Below are 26479 nucleotides of genomic sequence, written 5' to 3' on the forward strand. Positions count from 1 at the left end.
AGAGGGAGGGGAGAGAGAGAGAGAGCGAGAGAGCGGGCGATTCGCCTGGCGTGTTGCCAGTCTGACTGGTGTGGGAAGGCAAAATGGTGAAGGTGGTTTAACTGGCTCGGAGGGCGACTGCGCTGCTGCGTTCTCTAGAATTTATTTTTATTTTTTATTGGGCACATCAAATATTAAAACAAGAAGAAAAAAGCATTGTGTTTACGCGAGCCTTCTCGCATCGCTGTAACAAGTCGCGTTAGCGCAGCTGTAATTATGCGGCGCCTTATTTCACATCCGTCCAGCCAGCGGCGGCAGCAGCGCAGCGCCGCCGCCGCCGCGTGCAGCGAGGGGGAGACGCGGGGGAGACGGGGCCCAGGGACTGAGTGAAGCTGCCCAAGCAAGGGGGGGGGGTCTGGCTCGCGTCGCTCTGTGTGGCAGAGGAAGGCACACACACCACGCACACACACCACGTGCGCGCGCGAACACACACACACACGTGCGCACACACACACACGTGCGCACACACGTGCGCGCGCGCACACGCCGACACGGGCACACACACGCTTACACATTAAGGGTACCTGCCGGTGGAATCTAATCAAGATCACAGTCACACGCGCGCGCGCGTATACACACGCTGGCACACACGCCGCTCCAGGCACGAGCACGCACAGGCACGCAGACTCACACACGCACACGGGGAGGCAAGTAGGGAAGAGGAGGCGGAAGAATAGGAAGAGAAGGAGGAGAGAGAAGACTGGAGCCTCCGGGAAGGACGCGGTGGCACGGAGGCCCCCGCCAGCTCCCGGGAGAGACGGGCGGATGGACGCGCGACTCCCCGGAGCCCGGCTTCTGCTGTTCCTGCTCACGCTGCCAGAGTCACTGCCCGACCTGCAGGGTGCGTACATCCCACGCTCTCTCCTCCCCTCCTTCCCTCCACTCGATCACTCTCTCTCCATCCTTCACTCTCTCCCCATCCTTCGCTCTCCCCATCCCTCCCCTGTCCGCACGTGGCGGCAACAGCCACGATGAACGCGCACACGAGAGAGAGCGAGCGCGCTGCTCCATCTCGCTGCGCAAAGAGAAGTGCACCTTGTGCAGATGAAGGGTGACGTCACCGTGCCGCAGTCATGTGTGGGCTGTGCTGTACAGTAGTTTGATGGGGGCAACGTTTTGTTCGAGAGTGGAATTTATTGCACCGACAAGTCCGGAAGAAGGGCAGTCCCCCTCGTCACCGATGTCCACCCTCCATCCGCACCCTCCCCGGCACCCCGCGCCGCCGCCACCGTGCGCAGTGCGATTTTATTCCGCATCACGATGCCAGTTGCGTGCCCAAGGAGCGAGAGTGCCGACGTCGCGGTCTGCTGCTGCCCACGACGAGAGGGGCTTCCGCAGGGCGCGCGCGAGAGAGAAAGCGTGAGCGAGTGAGCGTGAGAGAGTGCGAGAGTGAGCGTGAGAGAGTGAGCGTGAGAGAGTGAGAGCGTGAGAGAGCGTGAGTGAGCGAGAGAGAGTGAGCGAGAGAGAGTGAGCGAGAGAGAGTGAGCGTGATAGAGTGAGCGTGAGAGAGTGAGAGCGTGAGAGAGAGAGCGTGAGAGAGAGAGCGTGAGAGAGTGAGCGTGAGAGAGAGCGTCTGAGAGAGAGCGTGAGAGAGTGAGCGTGAGAGAGAGAGCGTGAGAGAGAGAGCGTGAGAGAGTGAGCGTGAGAGAGAGAGCGTGAGAGTGAGTGTGAGAGAGACAGAGCGTGAGAGAGAGCGTGAGAGAGAGAGCGTGAGAGAGAGAGCGTGAGAGAGAGAGCGTGAGAGAGTGAGCGTGAGAGAGAGCGTGTGAGAGAGAGCGTGAGAGAGAGAGCGTGAGAGAGAGAGCGTGAGAGAGAGAGCGTGAGAGAGAGAGCGTGAGAGTGAGTGTGAGAGAGACAGAGCGTGAGAGAGACAGAGCGTGAGAGAGACAGAGCGTGAGAGAGTGAGCGTGAGAGAGTGAGCGAGAGAGAGAGTGAGCGTGAGAGAGTGAGCGTGAGAGCGTGAGAGAGTGAGCGTGAGAGAGTGAGCGTGAGAGAGAGAGAGCGAGAGTGAGTTCATGTTGTGTCGCTGTTCCTCGTCACTGCTCCATTGCAGGAGCGCAGGGCACACAGTGGGTTCACTCTGCAGCCCATCGCGCGGCTTGCTGTGGGCACAGCGCATCACGGGGGGTGGGATGCTGATGCAGTGCACGCGATCCGCCTCGCCCAGTGCACCACGGACCAGCCACCACGTGGTTCACGATCCTTGTCATGTGCGGACAGACCGCTCGTACTCGCGCTCTGAGGAGAGAGCGGTGCGACGCGCTGCTGGCGGCGCTCAAGCCGATCGCGCCCCGCGCCGGCTCGGACGCCTGCCAGGCCGCTTCGTTGCCGCCCGTGTCCCCCATGGGGACGGCTCGCTGCTGGCTCGCTACTGGCTCGCTGCTGGCACGCTGCTGGCTCGCTACTGGCTCGCTGCTGGCTCGCTGCCGGCACGCGCGCGGTGCCGCTTGGCCGCGTGCGAGACGAGCCCGAGGGGCGGCCAACGCAGGCGGCAGGAGAACGGAGCGTTGTCCCTGCGTGTGGGTTACATGCGTGTGTGTGGGTTACATGGGTGTGTGTGTTACACGTGTGTGTGAGTGACGTGTGTGTTACGTGTGTGTGTGACACGTGTGTGTTACGTGTGTGTGTGACACCTGTGTGTGTGTGTGCGAGTGACACGTGTGTGTTACGCGTGTATGTGTGGCACATGTGTGAGTGACACGTGTGTGTTGCGCGTGTGTGTGTGTGACACGTGTGTGTTACGTGTGTGTGTGACACGTGTATGTGTGAGAGTGACACGTGTGTGTGTGAGAGTGACACGTGTGTGTGTGAGAGTGACACGTGTGGGTGTGTGTGCGGGCGGGCGCGAGTGGCCATGTGGGGGCGTGCGGTGATGACTGTGATTTCACAAACCCCGGCGATGCATTAATCTCGGCGCGATGCGCGGGTGAAGCCTGGGCGTTTTGTTATCGCGTTCTGCACGATTAGCTGCTGCGTGTGTGTGCACGGGTGTGTGTGTATGCATGTGTGTGTTTGTGTGTGTGTATGAGAGGAGCATTTATAGAGGAGTGGTGGCGCAGTGGTTCGCGCGCTGCGCAACGGCCAACGCCAGTGACGATTTTCTGAACTGGGCCTCCCCTACGTCGACTCAGCCTCAAATGAGTACTAGTGGAATGTTTAAACATCGCCACTGGGGAGACAAAGGTGGTCGGGCGTGGTGCTGGCCACCCACCCCCTCGTCGTGTGCCGTGCCGGCCGTAATAGGTGGTCGCGAAGAGCACTTGCCCCCAAAATATGTGAAGGCTATAGGGGGATCTTTGCCTTACGGGGAGTATTTAGATACCAATGTGTGCGGGGCAGTTGTGCACTCTTCTCTGAAGGACCATTGCCCGAAACGTCGCGTATTTATACATAAATCATTACATTATTTTGGGGAAAGTTCTAGAAAGTGTTGCGTGTGTGTGCGTGCGTGACACGTGTGTGTGTGTGCGTGCGTGCGTGTTATCAGTCAATCAACCCATGGCACCTGCAGGGTCTGTCCCGTGACCTCCTCCTGTCAGCGAGCCATCGACACTTCACGTGGTAGCCTCAAGGTGCACCTGACCTGGCACAGGCGCCGTGGTGGTATTGGCCAGTTACGAACCCGGTGACCCCATTGCAATTCCAAATGCCGCTCACGGCCAACGTCAGTGGCCAATGTCTGGAACCCTCCCGCGCGGCCGACTCGGCTTGAATGAGTACCTGGTGCGGGGGGGAGGGGGGGGAACCACATCAGGAGACAAAGGTGGCCGGGCGTGGGTGTGGGTGCACTTCGGTGCACTTGCCAACCGACAGCCAGCGAAGACTATACGGGGGATCTTTGTCTTTGTGCTCGGCCACTGCGCTGCGCGTGGTGGGGGGAGGGGTGTGGGGGGCTGCTGGGGGGGGGGGCTGCTGAATGCGCAGTGCCCGGTGCCTGCAACTCGCACGGTATCCCATTAAAAGCGCGTGCCGCGTGCCTCACCGGTAAACTCTGCAGTGTCCCCGTCTCTCTCTCTCTGGAGATCTCCTCGACGTTGTGTGCCGCGCTTGACCCCGAGGTGGTGGTGGTGGCGGTGTGCTGCTTGTCGGTGATTGCGAGTGTCCAAGAGAGGATTGCCGCACGCCGCTCTCTGCGCGCGTGACAACATCGATGATGGTGATGACGTTGATGAGAATCCAGCAATTCTCTGTCTACAAAGGAAGTCCTGTTCATGTCGGTCATGTCGGCCACGGTGGGTGTTCCGATCATCCTTCACCACGCCGGTGAGTGCGGCTTGAACTGGGTCGATTGTTGATTTTAGGTCGATGATGTTAGCCGTGGCGCCGGGAATTGAACTCGGCTCGCTGGGTTCCGAGCGGCCCCCGCGAGGTAACTTCGAGAACGGCACCGCCAGCCTCGGGCCACCTCGCAGACGAGAAGGCCAGCCGTGTGTGTGTCCGTCTCGAGCCCCTCGAGTGGAGACCCTTCAGGCGGCAGTGGCGTGAGCAGGCAATTGCAGGGCGGCGCCTTTGCCTTGTGAACGTAGTGTGTCGACTCGCGTCGCGGCCCTCGTCTGTCTGTGTAACACGTAAGCTTTAGCGACCAATATCATCCATAACACAGGGTTGTTTTTGGTGAGATAGCGTAAGTATTTACATATGTCGTTTAACCCATCATCACCCGACACAGCCAATTAGTAAAGTCTGTGTTCCTGCAACCAAAATGCACCACGGCTTTTCACTCCGTATTTTTTCAATCGCTGCTCGGTCGACTTGGAGTAAGGATTTTCGGCGTAAGGCACTACCACTAGAGTAAAAAGTACGCCCATCCATATTGCCCATACACGACTGCACCCTATGACACTGCTATCTCCATAATCTTATGAGCATGGGACCATAACCAGACGGTCACGCGGCCACGGCAATGTATCACGGGGAACACGCCGGGCGAGATGGATGTGGTGGCGCCATAATCATGCTCGGAGCATCGCTGGAGGGGATTCCTCCGGGCCGAGATGACGCGCTGGTGAGGACGAGGCGACCTTTACAGACGGGATGTTGCGACTGTGTTTCGCCTGGGATATGGATATCGTCGGTTCCTGGCATCTTATCGCACGCGTTTAAAACGGAACACTGAGAGGTCCAGTGGCGTAGCTAGGATATTTTGCGCCCAGGGACGAACTATAAAATTGGCGCCCCCCCCCTCGTTTAATCACATACCAAAATGTAATTACATGACATGTAGGCTGTGTGTGGCGGGATATATAAACTTTTAGGTTGAGGTGTAGATTTGTGGAGTAGTTTCAGGCTGCCGCGCCCGCCGCAATAAGTTATAATGTAACGTTGTAAGCCTCATTTTGTCGCCCCTTTACCTTGGCGCCCGGGGACATATGTACCCCCCTGCCCCCCCCTAGCTACGCCTCTGGAGAGGTCTCGCGGTAGCCTCGTGCTGCCGCTGCTGCTGCCGCTGCTACTGCTGCTGCTGTTGCTGCTGCTGCTGCCGCTGCTACTGCTGCTGCTGCCCGGTGCTGGGACGCAGCGTCTAATGGGGTTCTGGCAACAGATAAACGCGCGGCTTCGATTTGTTCTTGCTCGTGACATTGTGGCGGCTCTTCAAAGCCACTCGTCTTGGCGGAATGTGTGAACAAGATAGCACGTTTAAACACCGCATTACGCTCCCTGTGATTATTGAATGCAGTTTCATAATCGGATTTAGTCTGTGCACGCGGTCACGGACATTTGTTAAAATGGTTCGCATTCATGGTTGTACGATCCAGCGACGGTGTCTTTAAACGCTAGGTACACGAACGACATGACACCCACACGCTCACGAAACTGGTTTTACCTGCATGAGGTGTTTGGCCATGGTGGCAAGATGTCAACTACCTTGCCTGGTATACAGGAGGTCGTGGGTTTGATCCCGACCCTGATGCCTGTATATTTGGAGTTTGCGTGTTTCCCCAGGGTCGCGTAGATTTTTCTTCGGGTTCTCTGGTTTGTCCCTCGAAATTGAAAATCAACATGTGTTAGAGTATTTGGCTGGTACACACACATCTCTGTGTGTCTCTGTTTGTCAAATTTCACACTTAGCTTCTAATTTTAGCAATCTTTGGAGATCGTAATCAACCAGGCGATGCGTTAACTGTGTGTTAGCCGACTCTCTGTGTTGTATTGCATTACATTTCCAAAAAAAATGCTAAATTTTGTTTTCTTAAACTGCCTATTTCTCTCTCTCAAATTTACCAGCCTCTCATAGGTCCATTCGCTCTTTCTCTCCTTCAGTCGCTTCGGGGTGGATTTCCACACAACTCTCTAAAATGTACCAGTCTTGTTGGGTCTTTCATTGACATGCTAATTTCTCTGCTCCAGCAGCTGCCCCGGCAGACCCACCTCTCTCTCTGCCCCCCTTTCTCTCTTTTTAAGGCCTCGACACAGAGGCATTGGGTCTCTGTGTGCCTATGTTGTCTCTCTCTCTGTGTGTCTCTATGTTGTCTCTCTCTGCTTGTGTGTATGTCTGTGTGTCTCCGTGTCTGTGTTTTGTCTCTCAAATGTAGTTCTACCTGATGACGGTTGCTTGTGTTGCAATAGAAACGTCGTATTCTATTATTTAATTTATTTTCTTTCTACGTGACTTCACCGAAAGAACCAATGAGTATTTGGCTGCTAGAAATGCCACGTGACAAGCCACTTCGTTGAGCTGTCATTTGTGGTCGCTTCTGAAAAAGAGATGTATAGTTCAGTGGGCCTTACCTGGTAAAATAAATAGAGTTTATAGTTTAGTTTAATCTTCCACGCTGGCCAGATGTCTGTCTCACAACAGGTGAGAGTACCCACGCTTTACCGCACCATACGCGACCTGCAGGCAGACTCACTGCCGTGTTCTCCACACCCACCACTGGGTGGGCCGAGGCGGCAGGGAGGGGGGGTTGAAGCAGCCTGCATCGTTTCAGCCGCCTCGCCGAGAGATCGAATCGAGACGGCAACCTCTGGATTGCAAGTCCCCGGTGCGCTTCCCCGGTGCGCTTCCCCGGTGCACTACCCCGGTGCGCTTCCCCGGTGCGCTACCCCGGTGCGCTTCCCCGGTGCGCTACCCCGGTGCGCTTCCCCGGTGCGCTTCCCCGGTGCGCTACCCCGGTGCGCCTCCCCGGTGCGCTACCCCGGTGCGCTTCCCCGGTGCGCTACCCCGGTGCGCTTCCCCGGTGTGCTACCCCGGTGCGCTTCCCCGGTGCACTACCCCGGTGCGCTACCCCGGTGCGCTACCCCGGTGCCCTACCCCGGTGCACTACCCCGGTGCACTACCCCGGTGTGCTTCCCTGCTGCGCTTCCCCGGTGCGCTTCCCCGGTGCGCTTCCCCAGTGCGCTACCCCGGTGCTCTTCCCCAGTGCGCTACCCCGGTGCGCTTCCCCGGTGTGCTTCCCCGGTGCGCTACCCCGGTGCGCTTCCCCGGTGCGCTACCCCTGTGCGCTACCCCTGTGCGCTACCCCGGTGCGCTTCCCCGGTGCGCTTCCCCGGTGCGCTACCCCGGTGCGCCTCCCCGGTGCGCTACCCCGGTGCGCTTCCCCGGTGCGCTACCCCGGTGCGCTTCCCCGGTGTGCTACCCCGGTGCGCTTCCCCGGTGCACTACCCCGGTGCGCTACCCCGGTGCGCTACCCCGGTGCCCTACCCCGGTGCACTACCCCGGTGCACTACCCCGGTGTGCTTCCCTGCTGCGCTTCCCCGGTGCGCTTCCCCGGTGCGCTTCCCCAGTGCGCTACCCCGGTGCTCTTCCCCAGTGCGCTACCCCGGTGCGCTTCCCCGGTGCGCTTCCCCGGTGCGCTACCCCGGTGCGCTTCCCCGGTGCGCTACCCCTGTGCGCTACCCCGGTGCGCTTCCCCGGTGCGCTTCCCCGGTGCGCTACCCCAGTGCGCTACCCCCGGTGCACTTCCCGGGTGCGCTACCCCGGTGCGCTACCCCGGTGCGCTACCCCGGTGCGCTACCCCGGTGCGCTAACCGGGTTCGCTTCCCCGGTGCGCTTCCCCGGTGCGCTTCCCCGGTGTGCTTTCCCGGTGCGCTTCCCTGGTGCGCTTCCCCGGTGCGCTTCCCCGGTGCGCTACCCCGGTGGGCTTCCCCAGTGCGCTTCCCCGGTGCGCTTCCCCGGTGCGCTTCCCCGGTGCGCTACCCCCGGTGCACTTCCCGGGTGCGCTACCCCGGTGCGCTACCCCGGTGCGCTACCCCGGTGCGCTACCCCGGTGCGCTACCCCGGTGCGCTACCCCGGTTCGCTTCCCCGGTGCGCTTCCCCGGTGCGCTACCTCGGTGCGCTACCCCGGTGCGCTTCCCCGGTGCGCTTCCCCGGTGCGCTACTCCGGTGCGCTTCCCCGGTGCGCTACCCCGGTGCACTACCCCGGTGCGCTTCCCCGGTGCGCTTCCCCGGTGCGCTTCCCCGGTGCGCTACCCCGGTGCGCTACCCCGGTGCGCTTCCCCGGTGCGCTTCCCCGGTGCGCTTCCCCGGTGCGCTTCCCCGGTGCGCTTCCCTGGTGCGCTTCCCCGGTGCGCTTCCCCGGTGGGCTTCCCCAGTGCGCTTCCCCGGTGCGCTTCCCCGGTGCGCTTTCCCGGTGCGCTACCCCGGTGCGCTTCCCCGGTGCGCTTCCCCGGTGCGCTACCCTGGTGCGCTACCCCCGGTGCGCTTCCCGGGTGCGCTACCCCGGTGCGCTACCCCGGTGCGCTACCCCGGTGCGCTACCCCAGTGCGCTACCCCGGTGCGCTTCCCCGGTGCGCTTCCCCGGTGCGCTACCCTGGTGCGCTACCCCCGGTGCGCTTCCCGGGTGCGCTACCCCGGTGCGCTACCCCGGTGCGCTACCCCAGTGCGCTACCCCAGTGCGCTACCCCGGTTCGCTTCCCCGGTGCGCTTCCCCGTTTTCTGGTCATCCTCGCAGCAGCGGATTTTGACTGGCCATCGAACAACGATAGTCACCGCATTGCACTTTGAGATGTGCTTCTGCGGCCGTCTGGAATGCTCTTACTTCTAATATTAGGAAACCACTTTTAAATCTAGATTGAAAACTTATTGCTTTCGAACTGATTTTTGTGTTTGGTGACCGTCTTTGATAGCCAGCCAAAAGCCGCTCTTGCGAGGATGACCGGAGTTCACGTGATGATGGTTTATGCTCCTTCACGAGATCACCAAGGTATTGTGGTTCATTTGTGGCAAGCACTTTGTATAACAAGTGCGACCTTACAATGTATTAGTTTGGCAACCGAACCCGAATAAACGGAAGTCAAAATCGTAATAAATTAGTTTTTGGCGACTCATAGAGACATACAGAGACCCATCGATACCCATCGCGGCCCACTGAGACAAATCGAGACACAGAGAAACATAGAGACTCATAGACACCCATCATAGGGACCCATAGAGACCCAGAGAGACACGGCGCCAGCTCTGAGCTCAGCAGTCGCGCGGCACCGCACGGCGTGCGTGCTGGCGCCGCGTGTGCCCTCGGGGCACCATCGCTCGCTGGATGGCGGCTGTAGCCTCTCTCTCTCTCTCTGTCTGGGTGGGCAGTAGGAGAAGGAGGCTGCTCTCTGCCCTCCTAGACGAGCCCAGCTGCTGCTTAAGACGCCGATATTCCGTCGATTCTACTACGGAGCTTTTGGGTGCTTTGTGTACGATCGGAGGTTGGGCGTAGTCACTACCGACAATAAAACACGCATTGCCAATCGGCTATGGACGAAACAATAATTGTTTTATTGACTTACCACGTGGGTTGTCGCAGCCAATATGTCTACTGTTTGTATTAATATGTGCTGCATAAGAACACATGAGTTGGTAAACGGTATTGTAGTTGGTATTGAACAGATGGAGTGTCCTTGCCAATGACATCTGGTTATTTGGTATTGAACACATAGAGTGTTCTTGCCAATGGAATCTGGTTATTTGGTATTGAACAGATGGAGTGTTCTTGCCAATTGCATCTGGATATTTGGCATTGAACAGATGGAGTGTTCTTGCCAATGGCATCTGGTTATTTGGCATTGAACAGATGGAGAGTTTTTAAAAATGGCATCTGGTTATTTGGTATTGAACAGATGGAGTCTTTCCAATGGCATCTGGTTATCGAATAGCATTTTCTTATTCAAGGCAGAATCTGCTGATAACACCAAGAATGTCAGGCCGCGTGTCGGAGCGCTGCTTTGCTTGCTCAAACAAATGCACAACTCAACAATATTGGCCTGGAAAGCTTTGATCAATCGGCTGATGGACGAAAACGTTAACGTCATTTGTTATGTATATCCGCGTTTATATGTTTTATACTCAATCCCTCGCAAAAAAAGTGTAATTAGTTTGAAAACACGCACAGCATTGGCTGGGGATGATTGCATCACTTTATTAATCAATGCACATGAAATATATACTGAGTCTGAAATAAACTATTTTTTTTATTTTACTAGGTAAGGCCCACTGAGCTATTTGCTATTTTTAAGAAGCGACCTGGCCACACATTATTGCTCAACGGAGCGGCTTGTCATCGCGTGGAATTTTATAGCACCAGCCAAAGACTCTAAATGCATGTCAATTCGAAATGTGGAGGGAAAAACTATAGGACCCAGAGAAAAATCCAAGCCACCACGAGGAGAGAGAGAGGGAGAGAGACACGCAAACTCCAGCAGACATTGTCAGGGCCGGGATCGAACCCACGACACTCTGTATCCCAGGCGATGTCGTCAACATCTCGACCAAGTCGGGTGGCTCCTGGTTGGACGCGCGTCCTCCGTCTCAGAAGTGATCGGAAGCCAGAGGTTCGTTTGCTTCAGTGCGGGCACTGTGTGACGGTGACACAAACCTCATTGCAAGAGTTTATCTGATCAATAGCCGCAACAGGGGATGTGCATGCTGGGTGCATTGTGGGAGGTTGGCGGTGGCTTGGCGAAACTTTCATCCTGCAGTAGATAGACTATGGCTGATGATGAGGATTGTCAAGAATGTATCTGGTGAAGGGCTGCCATGGCGTGAGTTGGCCACTGGGACACCTGTAGAACGTGAATGCTCACGGAAGGGTTCGGTGGCTCTGTGGTGGCATGGCTCTCGGGTGACTGAATTTGGCAGCCTGGGGCCGTGGCTGTGATTATAGGAGCCGCGTTTAAGTCGCACTGCGTTATTCCACAAGGGCCGTGAAGATAAAGCGGTGGTGCTGTCGGTGGCCGATTTGATAACAGCCCTGAGTAGTGATTACAGCTGGAGAACAAAGCTACGGGCCAGACTGGCTGGGTCGCAGAGTCATGGGTGCGCGTGTGTGCGTGGAGCCGTGTGTGCCTGAGTAGCCGTGGCGTTGTTTGTATGGGGAGCGATGGCGCAGCACTTTGCACGCCACGCAGCGAACAGCCCGGTTTCGATTACTGCTCACGGCCAACACCAGTGGCGAATATCTGAACCGGTCCTGGGCCTTCCCTAGATCGGCTCAGCCTCAAAGAGTACCTGGTGCAGTGTGTCAAAAAAAATCGCCAATGGAGAAACAAAGGCGGCCGGGCGTGTTACTGGCGACCCACCCACTCGTGTGCCATGTCAACTTTCATAGGTGCTCGCTAACTGCACTTGCCCCAACAGTCTGTTAAGGCTACACGGGGGAATTTTGTCTTTGGAGAGGTGTAAGTGGCTAACATCAGTGGCGAAGAGTGATTTGTATTCACTGCTGTTACTCAACCTCCCCCCCCCGCTGAAGCATGGTCTAACAACCCCCCATGATCGACAAGGTGTGGAAGGCCTTCATCCAGCAGTGGATTAACAATGATCAATTATTATTGCGTAATCCAGGCGTTCTGTTTTTGTCTCTACTTACCTCCGACTGATTTTTCGCACACCGCAATCATGTGTGTTGAATTTATTTTGCACCATGCGTAGCCAACCATGCTTATCAGGAAGGACAACAAACTTAACACAAAAAGCAGTTCTAAATAAATGACTTATGAATATAGATTTACAAGTGCAAAGCTCCAGTGGCTTCCTAATATCGGAAGGAAGAGCGTTCCAATGGACACAGAAGCGCATCTGAAAGCGCGCGATGCGGTGACCGTCTTTGTTCGACGGCCAGCCAAATGCCGTGGCGAGAATGTCCGCAGTTTGCGTGATGGTTTATGCTCCTTGAGATCAGCGAGGTATCGTGATTCATTTGTCGCAAGCACTTTGAGTGTAATGAGTGAGACCTTATAATGTTTTTGTTTGGCACTCAGAAGCCAAAGCAGCTCGATGAGCACCGGATGGACACGGTTGGATCTTGCAATACACATCACGATATGTGTCAAAGGATTTTGTACACGTTACAACCTTGATCATGTTTTTACCAGATGTCCCATAGAGTAGTGAGTTGCAATTATCGAGCCAAGATACTTTGCTACATGCCACCGTGTTGGCTACCTCACGACTCAATATTGGCTGAATGTGTCATAGAGCCCTGATAAGAAAATTGCAGGACCTGACTACATTTTGCATGTGGTGATTAAACGAAATTCCGGTGCTGAGGGTCTTTAGCTGAGTAGAAAAATAAATCCTGGTGTCTGCCAAATCCACAGCTGATCCTCCCACACGTTTTTTCACCTGAGCCAGAGTGGCCACCAGCAGAACCACCGATTTTCCTGAATCAAGCAGCATTCTGTTTTGTGCAAACAACACGAGCACCACTCGCGTGCCATCTTGGAGCTTCTTCATATGTTACTTTGACTTCACTGCGGTGGACAATTGTGTATCATCAGCATAAAATGTCTACCACCTGTTTATAATGCAGTGTACAATGCGTGTAAACCGCGCAATAGTAATGTCCGCATGAGGTTAATACATCACACCTTGCGCGCACTACATGGCTGGGACATTACGAGCACATAGGGTTGTCTGGAATAGTGGAGAGCACGTGGGCACGACGATGGCTCTAAGCTTGGCGACCCTCGCCGTGACGGTGGAGTGGATGGCGAGTTTCACTCGCGGGGAGCGAGGAACGGGGAGTACGGAGCGGGGAGCGGGTAGCGTAGCGGGGAGTGGGGGAGTGCGGCGCGTAAGGCCTCTCGTCCATAATCTCCACCAAAAAAAATTATCCTCATTAAAACAAAAAATAATCTGCCCTCTTTCCCAAGGTCCCGTGATGTGTGCGGAGTCTATTTATACCGTGGCATCTTGAGACGGCACGGTCTCATTTAAATTCTTCATCAATCTAGATTGGGGCCGAAACATTCCAAGTATGCCCGATGATTTTGCACCCTAATTGGTTACTGTGCGGCCGAGTCCGCAGAGCTTGCCACTGTGTTCCCCGGAATAGCAGACGCTGTTCTCACCTCGGCCGCCCCACCCCGTGCATTGAAAACAAAAGTTGAAGGTGCGTCCTACAGTCTGGTAGCTGCTGTGCGTGCGTGCCCAAATTCACGGTACTCTGGGTACAAGCCTTGGGGGTGCTTCTTCCCGTCCAGAGCGCCCGACAATCCGGTGTTGTTATGTAATTGCTTCACGTCATGTCTGCAGCCACTCCCGGCGAGATGTTAACTACCTCGCCCGGTATACAGAAGTGTGTGGGTTCGATCCCGACCCTGACGCCTACTGTATATTTGGAGATTGCGTGTCTGTCTCGCCGTGATCGCGTGGAGATTTCTCCGGGTCCTCTGGTTTTCCTCTCCCCATTTAGAATCAACGTCATGTGTTTCGAGTATTTGACTGCTTTAAATTTCCACGTGATAAGCCACTTCATTGAGCTATCATTTGTGGCCCAGTCGCTTCTGAAAAAGAGCTATATAGCTCAGTGGGGCCTTACCTGGTAAAATAAAAAGTGTTTAGTTTTTTAGTTTATATTCACTCTCGAGGGTTGTTGAAAAGGATGCATCCTCAAATCATGCCACACTGCCCTACTTTGTTCTTTGTGGCCTGGACGTGGCATGGCCCACCGTGACACCGAGGAAGTGGGAAGAAATTTGACAGCTGAGAGCAAGGCTCTGGGTTGAGATCGCTGTGGCGGTGGGACGATGGCTGTGAGGGCTCGCCTCGCCACACCGCACCTCACCGTCGCACAGACAAACTTGCCGCACTTCTGTGGGCACCGCTGTCCTAAGTGCAGTCTCGGCATCTTTCGGCCCTCACTGCCTCTCTGTTCTGAACAAGTGCCATTGCCTTAAACGTCAGCCTGTCACCTGGTCGTTTCCATGGCAATGGAATGAAAGCATGGGATAGAGAAGCTGGTAGCCACTAAATTTAGCATGAAGATAATTTGGGAATTTATAATACAGTACAGTGTGTTCTCCTATAACGCGGTAGTAGTTGCATTCCTGAAGAACACTGCGTGATGGAAAAATCGCGTTATAATAAATAATATATAATATAGGGTAATGGCAAAGTCCGCGATAACACGTGAGATGCGTACGCAGGCCGAACAAAGACTGAGGCACGTGAGTAGCATCTCGAAGCATCCAGCAGCATCCCGCATTGCGCGATGCTACGCCGAGGCAGCCGTACAACCGCTTATCCCTACTCGCGCTACAACGTAGTTCCGTTTGCTCGATCAAGTTATATCCAATTAACATTTGCATTATATATTTAAAAAAATGCGTTCCCTAAACACATTCATCGCGTTGTATCCAACACACGGCGATATAAGAGAACAGACTGTATCTAGTATTTGTACCCGGCAGGCCAGTGCGCAGGATGTAAGAGGGCCCATTCCGTCGCCGTGTGTACTCTGCCAGCATTGTCCCTGCAAATTCAGATTCTGTGGGATCACAAACGTTCTTATCCACAAAATAGCGCGGCGCTAATTAACAAATGTGGCGAGTCCTTCGCGTGCCCGTGTGAGCACTGCGAGTACTGCGAGTGTGACTGTCGTTCGGTCTGTAAAAATCAGCCGCGTTGTTCCTGCACAAAGCTAAAATGATGGCATGTTAATAAACTCGACCCCGTCGTTTCGACCGCGACGCCAGCAGATGACACCGAACCGGCGACCTTCTGCTTTGCAATTGCCGCCTGCTTCGCATTCCGCCCACTGGGGCAGCGTCAGGGCCGTGCGGCCTAGCGCAGCGTGTATCCCATCGTGAGCCGTCACCACACCGTGACCACGATTTGCAAAGAGGGCGCCTCATGTTGGGATAACAGCGGTGCGGTGTCACTCGCGTTGGCTGCGGCTCGCGCCACCATTCCTCACCCCCGCTCGGCCGCTGTGATGATAGTAAAGTGAAACTGCTCGTATCCGTGATGATGAGAGTGAACTTGACTGATGAGACCAAGAAGGTCGAAACCAGTCCGGAGTCTGCTCACTGTAACGAATGCTGCTGGGTAATATTGGTGTGGTTGAAGGCCGATAAGCCGATGTACCAACAAGTATTTGTGTTGATTTTATAACGTCGGCTCTCACGACCAGTGTTGTAAGTCAGAGTAGTTTTTTGGTTGGGTTAGGTCATGGTGTAAAAATGTGTCGGAAAACCCTCATTCACCCGACACAACCAATTAATAAAAGTGTCAAGTGAATCAAATGTGTCAAATGCATGGCACATCTGGTCAAGGATACGGATCGTCAGGCAGCGCTTTCACTCGAGATCTGGGCTCCTGCTAACCCGTTCCCATTCCGAGATGTCTGCAAGTTGCAGGCTGGGTGTCCCGTTCACCGCCGAATCTCGGAACGCGCGAGCTATTAGCGTTAATTTTGTTTAGAGAGGCGTCGCGCCGCTGTTTTTAAAGCCGTTGTACTCACCGCAGAGAACCGTAGCGACACGGCCGCACTCTCTGATAGCCGTCGCCAAACTGTGCCACGCACCCTCCTGCATGGACTTGTGGGAGCCTCGATAAAGTTATTTGATTTCAGTTTTTGCTTTTGTTTCCAGAAGAAAAGTGATCATGTGCACGTACATTATCGCGGAACGGGAAAGGGTTCATACAAGTGTCACGGGAATCAGATGTGCCAAATGTATGACTGCTGGTTAAGGACACGGATCATCAGGCAGCACTCTCACTCGAGATCTGGGCTCCTGGTAACAACCTGAGGATGCTGGGCATCATCACCAGTGGAACGTTGCGCGCCCTTGCAATCGTTGCGAGATTCCTCTCCAACAACAACATCACCGGCGCTGCTGCTGCCCCCGCTGCCGCCGCTGGTGACACAGTCGTACATCTGGCCATGTTTGATTCACGCGGTGCTTTCATCAGATGCCTGTGTCGGGTGGAGGAGGCGTTCACGACGCTAGACAATCCAATTGTGAATGCCGTTTGTGTTAACGTTGTGAAGCGCTGAACGGGATTCTGCTTGTGTCTTCGCCTCTTTCCTAGAGGGAGGAATATGCATGCAGTCACCCGCCATATCTTGCTGATTCACTTGTCGAATTTTTTTTTTAATCACGTGACTCTTCTCCACGGCCGGCTGCATCTCGAGCTGTGCGCGTCACTCCAGGGAACGGCTCTCAGCACTTGCCCGGCATGACAGCTTTCCTCTTGTAAAACCCGACGATTAGCACCAACAATAACCCCCCTTTGTTATTCTCAAGATATCAGATTTAGAAAATGTATTTAGTCACAACTCATCCATTTCATTTGCAGTGTCCTGTTGTTAGTTTGTGGATAATGTACGTGTGTATGTTGAGCTTCTTTCGCACCGTACGTAGCCAACCGTGCTAATCGGAGGTGTGGGGGGAAGGACAACAAAGTAAACGAAAATCAGTTGTAAAGAAATGAGATTTCAATCTAGATTTAAAGGTGCACAGCTCCAGTGGTTTCCTAAATTCGGAAGTAAGAGCATTCCAGACGGCCACAGAAGCGCATCCCAAAGCGTGCGATGCGGTGGCCGTCTTTGTTTGATGCCTCGAGCAAAAAGCTGCCACTGCGAAGATGAGTGGAGTTCGTGTTATGATGGTTTATGCTTCTTGACGAGATCAGCTAGGTATTGGGAGAAGCACCGTATGTGGGGGGTAAATGATGGATCTGGATTCGAGCGAACGGCGTGGACAAGGATAGTGCGCTGAGAACGATTGTTGAAGGGCGCTTTATAAAATAATATTATTATTATCATCATCATATAGCCAAGCAGTTCCGGGCACAGCCTCAAGAGCCCCGCCAAAAATTCCGAGCCGGCTAGTAACCATTTTGGGGTCGGTGTCACAGCCCGTTCTCTCTTTAACACTGCGTCGTGTTTCCATGACGCGAATTGGATACAACGCGATGAATGTATTCGGGAACGCATTTTAAATAACGCGGATGCAAATGGGATGTAACGCGATCGAGCGAATGGAACTACGTCGCGGGAGTAGGAATAAGCAATCGTACGGCTGCCTCGGCGTAGCATCGCACAATGTGCATTCCACAGCAAGCAGTATGATACACCACGCACACACCCGTCCTTGAGTGACCGTGTAAGTACACAATTGCTTTTTTCCCAACGAGAGAAATTATCTCTCAATCTAGATTTGAAGCTTTCGTGACTGCAGGAATCCATACTCTTTGGTTCTTTCGGTAAAGTCACGTAGGTATAAAATAAAATAGATCACGACGTTTCGGGCGCATCACAAGCATACCACCTTATGACGGACGCTTGTGTTGCGCCCGAAACATCGTGATATATTTTATTTGATCTCTCGTTGGGAACAAAGACGGTCGCTGCATCGTGCACTTTCAGATGCGCTTTCTGCGGCCGTCGAGAATGCTCTTCCTTCCGACATTAGGAAGCCGCTGGAGCCGCTGGAGCACTCAAGATGGACAAACTCATTTCTTTCAGGACTGCTTTTTGTGGTTCGTCTGTTGTCCTTCCCCTGCACCTCCGATGAGCGCGGTTGGCTGCGGTTGGCTACGTACGGAGCGAGGCAAGTTCGACATAGTGGGGTAATAGAACGAGAGGTGCTGATTCTAGTGAGGGGAGGGGGCGGCGGGAGGGAAGCCTCTCTCCATTTCACGTTTGGCCCAAGCCTAAGGACTCATTATAGCCGTCGCTCGTTGCTTTTCGATGGCGAAACTAAAAACTCAACGCCGCGGCATGCTGCTTGTACAGCGATTGCGACTCGTTATATCTGAAGGCATTGGCTGTTGCTCCTTTTACCCCCCCCCCCCCTTTGGATGGGGTGTCAATGGCCATCGTAAGTGGATGTTAGAGACCGCATTTGTTAGAGGCCGCATGGTTCTGGTGCGGTCTCTAATAGGACAACGCCAACGTTGGTAACACTGGGGGCACGTTTGTTTAGAACACAAAACTTTCGCTTCTAATATTGAACCCCGATACAGAGGAAATTAGGGGCATTGGCGGCCCACCATGCTGGGCATTTGTAAATATCACTGTGAAGCCCTTTTATTGTCAATCCACTGCTGCATGAGGCTCTACCCCAAGTTCAGCCAGTCGCAAGGGGTTTTCGATCGGGTTGTATTTGGCTGCTATAAATTTCCACGTGATAAGCTCTCGTTTTTGGCCTGGTCGCTTCTGAACATAAAAAAATAACTTTTAATAGTTTAAAAATAGATTATCCACATGGCGGTCGCCCATCCAAGCACTCACCAGGGCTCAACATTCCTTCTTAGCTGCCGTAAATGCGATGGGATTCGGGTGCATTCCGGGGGCAGTCTGTCTGGCAGTAGCCTCTTGTAAATTGCTCGAGAGCATTATGGGCGTCAATGACCAAACCCACCTGCACGAGCGTCATCCAAACGGGCCTGCCTTGGGGGCGCCGGGACACTGAACGGCACGGGGTCGGCACGGGGTCGGCACGCGGGCACACGTGGCCAACGCTCGGGGGGACGCCGCCAAACCCGGTAATTTTTACGAGCGGGAAATTATTCCCCGATCCGCCTGCGGTAAACGGTGCGCAGCGAACGTTTGTTGATGATAACGTAAATTTTTCAGACGAGGCGCTCGTTCAATAATCCCGCCAAAGCATCATCATCATCATCGTGATCCGCTCAACGAGCATCTAATCGAAATGAATAGTCGATGACCAAATCACCCGCAGTGCTTCCGATTGCGTTAGATCTCGGAAGGCATACAGGGTTGAGCCTGGAAGGCAGGCAGACGCCCGTGCTGCTGTACTGTACATCTATGCTCCCATGTCTGTGGGTCCCCGCATTCACCAATCCGCACTCGATTCGCTGACGATGATCAAATAATCGAATTATCCCAATTTGACTCTCATTTGTGTAGCTTTGTGATGTGCACGTTAAAGCTAAGTTTATTATGTACTCAAAATGGCGAATTATAAGTTGTGGTACGTGCGATGTTAAATGCACGTAACACATTTATTTTTGGTTCGAAAAAATAATTACTCTCGGTGAGATATTTTATGGCTTATAAAGCTCTAGCACTCCCGTTACTGGCACCCACCGATAGCTTCAAGTAAATTAGTTATCGATGTATATTAATCACGTGCAATGTCCCTTTTGAAGGTTACACAGAGTGGGGACCGTGTTGATGCCGGATTATATCACTGGCGCAGATTGAACCTCAAAAATGTGTAGGGGTGTTAGAGAAAGAGCCGTTATGCATGGCAGCTTATGGGAAACAAACACAGTGGGCGGGGCTACGTGAGTGCACGGGGGGGGGGTGCTCTCAACGACGTCCGCACCAGGCAGCCCGGGGCCCCACCCCTCAGCGGGGGTTGAGTATAAAGGGGGATGTGTCAGAGGGCTCGGGGCAGAATGTTAAAGCTAAACCAGTGAAGACCGAAGATCGTCTAGCTAGAGCCCTGGACTCCCATGGGACGCCGCCCTTGTCAGGGCCGCGCAGGACCGAGCCAGCGGCGTGGTCCCGAGAACCAGAGCTAGTGCTCTGGGACTCCGGGTACCGTAGCCCGACTTACCAGTGTCGGGCCAGACAGCCTCCCCTAGCCCGTTAGTGGAGGACTAGGAGGTAGGTCAGAGATAGCTAGCAGTGTATTCCCAGCTAGCCGGGTGAGGGGGCCGATACCCCCTCCAGTATTGTATGTCCGCGGTTGTGACAACTGTTGCGGAATAAATACGTGTGCCTCAACCCCGGGTGTCCAAGAGTCCTCAACGGTATTACAAATGTATCAGCTCAGCACTGGCATCGCTCATCTGTTAAGGAGGCCCAAGTAGGGTTACCAACGCATCGAGCCCTGGGGATACCACAGGACTCGATGCGATTGGGCGAATCAAGCATCCTATCTTCCAAGCAGTACGTGCAGTACAGCGCGCTAATATTATTTGCCAGCATCACACACTGCACGGGTCCAGAACACTCCGGGCGGTTTATCAACCGTATCAAATAGTTTTTTTTGACAAATCAATAGGTACAACCGAGGAGAGGTTGTCGTTCTTATCCAGATAACCGTCAAGTATCGCGCAGCGCTGTGGACATGCCAGTCTCACTCCCTGTGCCCAATCCTTGAACCTGGAACCGGGACTCTCACTTAGAGTCGCTCACTGCTGGGCCCCGAATCGATGACGTCAGAAGGCAGTAGGAGCCGTGGGCCAAGCAGCTAAAATCCTCCTGTCCACCCAGCAGTGTCGATGGATTCGCCACGGTTATTCCATCGGTAGGTTCCGTGCGGTGTGGTAAATTGTGGGTCCTCCCCACCTCGCCAAGACGTGGAAGGATTTGCCCCGCTGAGAAGGGTCTCCCTCGAGCTTCCTCTCGTCGAGACCCTTCTTCCAGCAGTAGCGAGAGCCGGCAATTGCAGGGCTGCGCCTGCTCGTTTACTGCCGTGGTGCCGCGGTCAGCGCGATGCGCTCCGAACCCGGCCATCCGAGTTTGATTCCCGCTCATGGCCGACATCGGTGAAGATGATCTGAACCAGTCCTGGGCCTCCCCTAGGTCGACTCAGCCGCAAATGAGTACCTGCTGCGGTGTGTATACATCGTCATTGGAGACAAAGGCGGTCGGGCATGGTGCTGGTCACCCACTCCCTTCGTGTGCCGTACCGGCCTTAATAGGTGCTCGCTAATAGCACTTGCCCAAACAGTCTGTTGAGGCAAGATGCCATTTCCAATGTTTGTGTGGTGACCTGCCCTGTGGTTATGGTAAATATGGATGTTGCAGGATCTAATGGTGGGCGCTGAGGCCGCGCGTGCGTGTGTACTATCGTATAATCATAACGAGGGCCCATTAACATTTATTTCTCTCATGCAAGGGAAACCCAAGTAACCTTAGTTACGTAGAGACAGTGATTAATATTGCAATTTGCACATCTTTTTCACGTGTCGCATATGGGTCACGGCTGCCCTTCAAGAGCAAAATCCTGGCTCCATGCGGCCTTTAACATTCGCTTTACAGGTGAGCAGCATAAAGTGGCGAGCGACCGTGCGGCACACGGGAAACTCTCGGCGTGACGACGCGCCGGTGGGCACTCGCCGGCGTCCGTACCTCTCTCATCAGCATGCCACAGCAAGTGACACCTCCGATTAGCGCACTTGGCTACATACTGCACGAAAGAAGTTGAACGTACACACCGATTCAAAACTTTGATATCCTGCTTTTGATTACGCATGCAATGTGTCAATAAGGCTGCCCTAAAAGTAAAAACTATATAGTTAATAGGCAACGGTTCAGGGAATGGCCCTCCACGTTTAAAATCAACGTCACGTGTTTAGAGTCTTTAGCCGCTTTAAATTTCCCCGTGATGATGAGCCACTGTGTTGAGCTATCATTTGTGATGGTCAGGTCGCTTCTGAAAAAGAGTTACATAGTTCAGTGGAGCCTTACCCTGGTACAATAAAAAATATTATTCATAGTTTTTTTTATTTGTGCACAGCAATCGCAATCCGCAAAGCTGCATTTGCCCCACTTTGCACACTTTTAAAAAAAATTCCTCGCACTGGATGCACTCACGGAAAATCCGATGGCATTTTTTAATTCCTGCGTCGGAGGTACCGCTGCCACGATGCAATGGGAAGCGCGAGCAGTCCTCAACGCGGCGGTGAAATTAGCATGGTTGGCTATGTACTGTGCGAAAGAAGTTCAACATACATACGCACGTATATACATACGTACGTACCTAATGTCAGACACGAGGCTGACAGACACGGGCAAAAAGGCCGGCCTGGTTACGAGGCTGAGCCGGTCTGGCTCTGGACTAGAAAGAAAATTTAATCGGAGAAGAGAGATTACGACGATAATTCTCGCGGGCCGGTTTTCCGAATGCCGGCTCACTTTGCGCTCAGGCTCGGGGTGGTTCCCGTGCAGGGGAAGGGACGGTAGATGGGGGGGGCACCGCTGACCCACGCCGTGTGCGCAGCAGCCTTACTCAAATTTGTGATGTCACGCACATCACGCATACAGTGTTTGCCACGAATGAACCACAATACCTCGCTGATCTCGTGAAGAAGCGTAAAGCGCGCCATCACTCGATTCCGGTCATCCTCACAGAAGCAGCGGCGGCTTTTGGCTAACCATCGAATCAAGATGGTCACCGCATTGCGCGCTTTCAGATGCGCTTTTAGATTTGAAGCTTTCGTGACTGCAAGGATTCATTCTCTTTGGGTTTTTTTCCGGTAAAGTCACGTAGGTAAAAAATTAAATCAAATAAATGGAAAAAAAAAATTTGTTTTCATTTATTTATTAGATGTTCTACTTACGCGACTTTACCGAAAAAAACCCCAAAGAGTATGTGTTTAGTTTGTTGTCCTTTCCTCGCACTTTCGATTAGCACGGTTACCGGCTACGTACAGTGCAAAAGAAGTTCAACATACATACATTGTGGCCTCGCCTCTTTGGATCGTGAGCGATCGCCGTTTTGTTCACAGTCATTTATCCCGCCGTTGCAAATGTGTACGCGGTGCGACGTAGCCCGTTGGGGACGATGGGTACCGGTGGGGGCCTATCCACGGGGCTGCCATCGCAGGCCTCTGGCGGACCCATGTCAGGCCACACGACGGGGAGAGTGGAAGCAAAAATGCGACTGCGGGGATTCGTGCAGCGCGTGGGCGCACGGCACGGTTCGTGCAGCGGCGACGCGCACTCTTCCTGTTCTCACATGGAGGCAGGAGGCTGAGATTGCTCGTCACTCCCCCACCCCTCTCCCTGTTCATGAGAACGAATGTGCTTTTTCATTTGAATTTTGCACAGTTCAAGGGCTGCCGATCTGCGACCTCACAAAGTTGCACGGAAACAAGTTGTCAAGACTACGCTCAAATTGCGCTTTCTTCGGTTAATCACATTTGACAGGAGCAATTATGTATTCATTGGCTGTGATTTATGGGTCAAAAACAATAACTTACGCTCCAAATATTCTACACGTACACACTGAATGTTCTGTTTTCCTCCGCATGTGACTTGAGATGAGGTGCAGTTCTGCTAAGTGAGAGGGACCCTGCCGTGGTGTCATGGATTACACTTGGGAGGAACGCGGTGCCCTGCCCATCGCACACAACCCCCCCTCTCCTCTCTCTCTCCGTGTCGCACGGCAGGTGGAGCGGCCCTTCTCCTCTATTCATTACGCGGTGCGGTGGCGAGATGTTAACTACCTTGCCTGGTCTACAGGAGGTTGTGGGTTCGATCACGGCCCTGACGCCGGCAGTATATTTTGAGTTTGCAGCCTCTCTCCCTGTGGTCAAGTAGATGTCTCTCCGGCTCCTCCTCCGGTGAGCTACATGGCTCTTTGTCAGAAGGGACCTGGCCATAAATGGCAGCGTAACGAAGTGGCTCGTCATCATCACATGGAACTTCATAGTAGCCAAATACTACAAAGCAGTGGTTCTTAACCTGGGGTGCGTGCACCCCCTGGGGGTGCGAGATGCCCTTTCTCGGTTTGCAAGACATGGCCAGTTCTTTTTAGAAGACAAATAATCGAAACACAAGTTAAGCACGGGCATGTAAGTACGACTACTTTGTTTCATCAATCCTATGGATATTTTAACAGTGTACATTGTTTTAGTGATTGAGAACCAAAGGGGTGCAAGGCTGCAATAAAGATTTTGAATCACTGCTCTAAACGCACTTTTTAAACGTGGAGGGAAATAAAACGAAAGGATCAAGAGGAAAAAATCCACGCGACCACGGTGAGAGGGAGACACGCAAACTCCACATACACAGGGCGTCAGGGTTGGGATTGAACCCGCGACCTCCTGTATGCAACCAGGCCGAGGGATTTAACATCTCGCCACCGCGGCGCCCACTCCTGAGAGGCGGCATGCACCACCTCGAGTGGTCGGGCCTTTGCCTCGAGAGATGTTGCAGCGGTGTGCGCGTCGTCAGGGGCGTGGGAACGCCGCTTTTCCGTCGGGCTCAGCGGTCGCCTGCCACGGGCCCCGAGGCTTTTAATTAAAATCCCCTCCGTTTCAATGTTTTTCTTTCTCCTGAAGGCCTCTACGAACCGCGAGCACGCGCGCATCGCTCTTCCAAATTCCAGTTAAGTGACAATAACGATGGCGTGATCTGGAAGGGAAATGTTCCCACCGCTGCGTGTGCAGTGTCAACAAGAAAAGTTCGTTGCACAAATTGCAAGGACGGCCATGGCCTGTACAGGACAGTAGTATTTACACTATGAGACCTCCTTTACCAGTGGCAAAATATAGTAATAGGGTTTTACCCTTTCAATTGGTACAAAAACTGACACCTTTATACAAGGCATCATGTTTGCAATAACCACAACACATACTCTGATAGTGCGCTGTGTTTGAGTTGTACGCCTTTTGGCGTCATCTGGTCCAACACCAATGGAGACTAGGCTCTAAGAAAAGCTGTCTCGGGTGTGGACTAATCAACTTCAAGGACAGTGCATATCATTATCATCATCAGAGTTGTTTCTTTTTGTTTGCATTTTGACTGCTTGTGTTGTGGTTATTGCAAACATGATGCCTTGTATAAAGGTGTCAGTTTTTGTACCAGTTGAAAGGATAAAAACCTATTACTAGGACAGTAGTAGTCGCCGGAAGGCGATGATTCACGACTTGTTGTGGTGAACAGATGAGAGGTGTGCACGCACGCGTGTGTGTGTGTGTGCTAGAGGTGTGTGTGCGAATGCTCCAACTTGCCCAGTCTCTAATCCTCACTTGGAATGTAACAGTAACCTTTACTAATATGCTAATATATTGTAAACAACTCGTTACAGAATCCACTGACCTCTCTAATTCCCCTTCCCTCCTGCGAACATCTTCATTTTCAATTATGCTCTCCACTGTTCCGTCCTCTCGAACAACAAACGGGATGTATGTATCAGTTCTAAAAAAAATGAGTTGTCAATTTAGATGATGATTTAAAAGTGCACAGCTCCAGTGGCTACCAAACGTCGGAAGGAAGAGTGTTCCAGACGGCCGCAGAAGTGCATCTGACAGCATCTGACAGCGCGCGATGCGGTGACCACCGTCTTTGTTCGATGGCCCAGCCAGAAGCCGCTGCTGCTGCTACTTCGAGGATGACCGGAGTTCACGTGATAATGGTTCATGCTCCTTGACGCGATCAGTGAGGTAATCGTGGTTCATTTGTGGCGAGCACTGTTGTGTGTTTAATGAGTGTGACCTTATTCGTTAGGGATGCTCAAGCAGTGTTGAGAACGAGGCAGTGTGAGCACGGGCAGATTCGCACCCTCCATTGTTGCTCGTTTTCAAGAGCAAAGGCCACGTTGGAACGAGTTCATGATATCGCTTATTGCACGGCTTCCAAATCCCGCAGTGCCATGATGATGATTCAAACACGGCCATTCGTTTATTTTTGTAGCGGTAGACGCTTCAATAATTGATGATTAATACAAAAGCGAATTCCAAACTTAACCTTCTAATGGTGCCTCAGAAGGCGTGCCACACTGCCACGGCGTTTCAGCGGACTGTGCATGCACACTGAACCCCAGACACATTCATCCTAGAAAATGTATTAACTTTTAGCGAATATATATTTTAATTATTATTCGATAATTGAAAACTATAATCAAACAATCATGGGAAGAAGAACCAACAAGATTAGTTTCTTGAAGCTCTACTCCCAACTGTGTATTCAAGTTCATTTGACAATTTAATCTCTTGCACGGCGTCGACAAACCCGGTCTTTGCAAAGTGAGAAAAGCCAATTCGAATGGAACCTTGCCAAGTCTTTTCTCCCTCGTTCTGAGAAGGGAAGCTGCTCGGTCCATGAACTGCTCAATTCACAGCGCTGTGTTCATGTCTGTTAAGTGGGCGGCAAATGGGCATCAGCAATACCTCTGGTGCCTGCCATGGGTACACCTTCATGGCATCTTAACTCGGATAGCATTTCCTCTGGAGCACGATGGCAGATCCCTTAACGCACCCACGATGTCCCTAGCTCTCCTAGATACCCGGAAAATTCCCTCCGCCGTGTGTCACTTTGTTGTGGTTACTCCCAATCCTGGTGTGTTGCACCCCGACGAACCGGTGGTGTCTGCTTCGCCATACGCGCTACACTATTTGACCTTGCTTGGCCCACTTCCTGACATCATTCTCACAGACGAGAGCATGCAATCCCACGCAAATTTTACCGCACCTCCGATTAGCACGATGGACTACGTACGGTGCGAAAGAAGTTCAACATACATACATACAAACCTCGCAGCGGTCACATCTCGCGAGGATTCCTGCTTGCACACGACACC

At 53.3% G+C, this 26479-nt stretch overlaps 1 protein-coding gene across 2 annotated transcripts in view; it reads left to right on the forward strand.

The window, feature by feature from the left end:
• Positions 1-408: 408 nt before the first annotated feature.
• The window catches only part of LOC144728673 (protein turtle homolog B-like), a 183443-nt gene continuing 157372 nt past the window's right edge, over positions 409-26479 (forward strand). For both annotated transcript variants that reach the window (XM_078608261.1, XM_078608260.1), the window contains exon 1: positions 409-880. In XM_078608261.1, coding sequence (XP_078464387.1) covers positions 805-880 — 76 coding nt within the window. In that variant the 5' untranslated portion in view covers positions 409-804. The remainder of the gene's footprint in view (positions 881-26479) is intronic.

The sequence above is a fragment of the Lampetra planeri genome, chromosome 29, assembly GCF_965212315.1.
Source record: "Lampetra planeri chromosome 29, kcLamPlan1.2.h2, whole genome shotgun sequence".
NCBI classification, from domain to species: Eukaryota; Metazoa; Chordata; class Hyperoartia; order Petromyzontiformes; family Petromyzontidae; genus Lampetra; species Lampetra planeri.